Source organism: Poromitra crassiceps (genome assembly GCF_964638095.1).
Source record: "Poromitra crassiceps genome assembly, chromosome: 27".
In the NCBI taxonomy this organism is placed as follows: Eukaryota; Metazoa; Chordata; class Actinopteri; order Beryciformes; family Melamphaidae; genus Poromitra; species Poromitra crassiceps.
In genome coordinates this window covers 1,749,523-1,752,022 of record NC_139650.1, presented here as the reverse complement: position 1 = coordinate 1,752,022, position 2,500 = coordinate 1,749,523, and the positions used below count along the sequence as shown (strand labels likewise).

At 48.0% G+C, this 2,500-nt stretch overlaps 1 protein-coding gene across 1 annotated transcript in view; it reads left to right on the top strand.

Moving 5' to 3' along the window:
* Positions 1–2,500, top strand: part of slc4a8 (solute carrier family 4 member 8) — a gene marked incomplete at both ends in the record, with an annotated part of 93,091 nt that overhangs the window by 36,756 nt on the left and 53,835 nt on the right. Inside the window, 2 exons of the mRNA XM_083661949.1 lie at positions 352–487; positions 1,766–1,926. Coding sequence (XP_083518075.1) covers positions 352–487; positions 1,766–1,926 — 297 coding nt within the window. The remainder of the gene's footprint in view (positions 1–351; positions 488–1,765; positions 1,927–2,500) is intronic.

Sequence of the window (2,500 nt, the reverse complement as noted above, 5' to 3'; positions counted from 1 at the left end):
TGACAATGGCAATTACGAGCCACCACCGCCCTAAATCCAGAAGTGATTCTGTACCTGTTAGTGAGCAGTCCCAATGCTACAGTACTGTGCCGTTTTCATAGTGCGGTGTGCAAAACAGAAATCTGAATTGACTCATTTACTCAGTGTACATTTAAAAGTACTCAAGTAGAATATTATTATAATGACTCAAGTAAGAGTAAAAGTATAGCAGTATAAAAACACTTAAAAAAGTCCAAATACTCACTTGTACCTGAGTAGTACTTTCCACCTCTGGAGAAAACCTGATGCGTGTGAAAATCCTGCCTGAAATGAGGTTCACATCTCCCCCTCCCCGCCCCCTCTCCCGTCCAGACACACCGTCCCAGCGGGTGCAGTTCATCCTGGGGACAGAGGAGGACGCTGAGCACGTGGCCCATGAGCTGTTCACGGAGCTGGACGAGATCTGCGTCAAAGATGGCAAGGATGCTGAGTGGAAAGAAACCGCCAGGTCAGGAGCTCCTCTGGGAGCTGTTGGCAACAGCGCTCGGCAATAATGCTTGTGACAGAACGGCAGCTCTACAGCTGTACTGTTGTGAAGAGGGAATTGTACAAGCGCTAGTTACATGATGCTTTGTGCTGCTTACAGGATCAACCTTTTGCTCCTTTAGGAGGTGAAAAGCTTCATGCTGCAGTTAATTAAATCCCAGTTGAACGTTTCCACATGATATTGCCTGTATGTATGTATATTGTGTGGTCAACATTTAAGCCAAAGAAGCTTTCTCAAGACGGTGTTTAGAGGGTTTAAACCAGTGACCCTCAATGTGGGGTCAGGGTTAGGGTCAAGGGTCCTTGAAGGGGGTCCAGGGAGTTCCAGGGTGGTCCCCAGCAAATTGATGAATTATTCAACTTGGCCATGATTCCATTGAATGGTGGGCTTCCGGTGCGGTGCACACCTGGAAGCCCAGACCCCTGGTTGTATAGACCAATCTGGAGTGGACGTCACAGACTTACGTCGCTGCAGTTGCGCACGCAGCGTGGCTGCAGAAACTCTGAGGCAACAAGTGAAGCCGAAACTAGAGAGATCCCCCCGGAATACGGGAAAAGGAGGTCTTGTGCCGTATAGACGCTGGGATTTCCCACTAGGGATATGACGATGTCCGGCACTGCAACTTTGGCGATGTAGATGGATCCTAGACCCATCCTGACAGTGAGTACAGGTCAGGAAACCTCACCTCGTTGAAAGAGTTAGCTTATTTGTGTAAAATAACCTGTGGATCTGTTGCTGGCAAAGCTTTAAAATACGTGGAGGAGGCATCCGGACCTTCCATATTTCTATAACAGCTGAACCGCTAGCTGTCACTTTCTGCAACCAGTTCGGCTCCGCCCGCAAAATACGTAATCGCTGTTTACAAACATAAAAGTGTTCTATATGGCAGAATTGATTAATTGTTCAACTTCACCATTATTTTATTGACAAGAAGTTAACACATTTAGAGAATGTAGAAGAATGACTGTTCTGATCATTGTTACAGAGCCTCAAAATGATATCAAACTGTATACATATTCTCAGATTTGGGTCTGACAGACAGAAGGTGGATGCGGAGGACGGTGGGGAGAGGTGGAGTAATGTCTTGCTTCTCCTGCAGGTGGCTGAAGTTTGAGGAGGATGTGGAGGACGGTGGGGAGAGGTGGAGTAATGTCTTGCTTCTCCTGCAGGTGGCTGAAGTTTGAGGAGGATGTGGAGGACGGTGGGGAGAGGTGGAGTAATGTCTTGCTTCTCCTGCAGGTGGCTGAAGTTTGAGGAGGATGTGGAGGACGGTGGGGAGAGGTGGAGTAAACCCTACGTCGCTACACTCTCCCTCCACAGCCTGTTCGAGTTGCGCAGCTGCCTCATCAATGGCAGCGTGCTGCTGGACATGCATGCTGACAGCATCGAAGAGATAGCAGGTGAGAATCCCTCTCGCTGCCATATAATACATGGAAGTTTTTTTTTAAATCATTACGCCTCCTCTGGTCGGTCGGGGCGCCTGGTCGGAGTGGAAGGGAACTGGTGGGAATAACGTGATCCTCCCACGTGCTGCGTCCTGCCAGTGAAGCTCCCCACTGTCAGGTGAAAATAAGCGTCTGGCAACTGCGCATTTGTCGGAGGAAGCATGGTGCTAGTCTACGGCTCTCCCCAGATCGGCAGAGGGTGGAGCAGCGACCGGGGCAGCAGGGGGAAATTGGCCCAATACAACTGGGGAGAAAATGGGGGGGAAATCATATATATTTTTAAATCATTACGCTGCAGAGGATGCAGCTTATTCTGTTTCCATCCAGGGGCTTGAGGTGGCTATTATCCTTTTATCAGTTTTTGTTAGAATTTTGTGCTATCAATTATTTTAGAATAGGTGTCACTTCTTCAAACATATGTGATTTTGTAATGGATCTCCTTTCCTGAAGATGGGTAGTTTTGCTCTCTTTGTCTCTCTTTCCTTCACTCTTGTGAGTCATGCTTCCTTGCCTCTGCTCTTGAGTAATA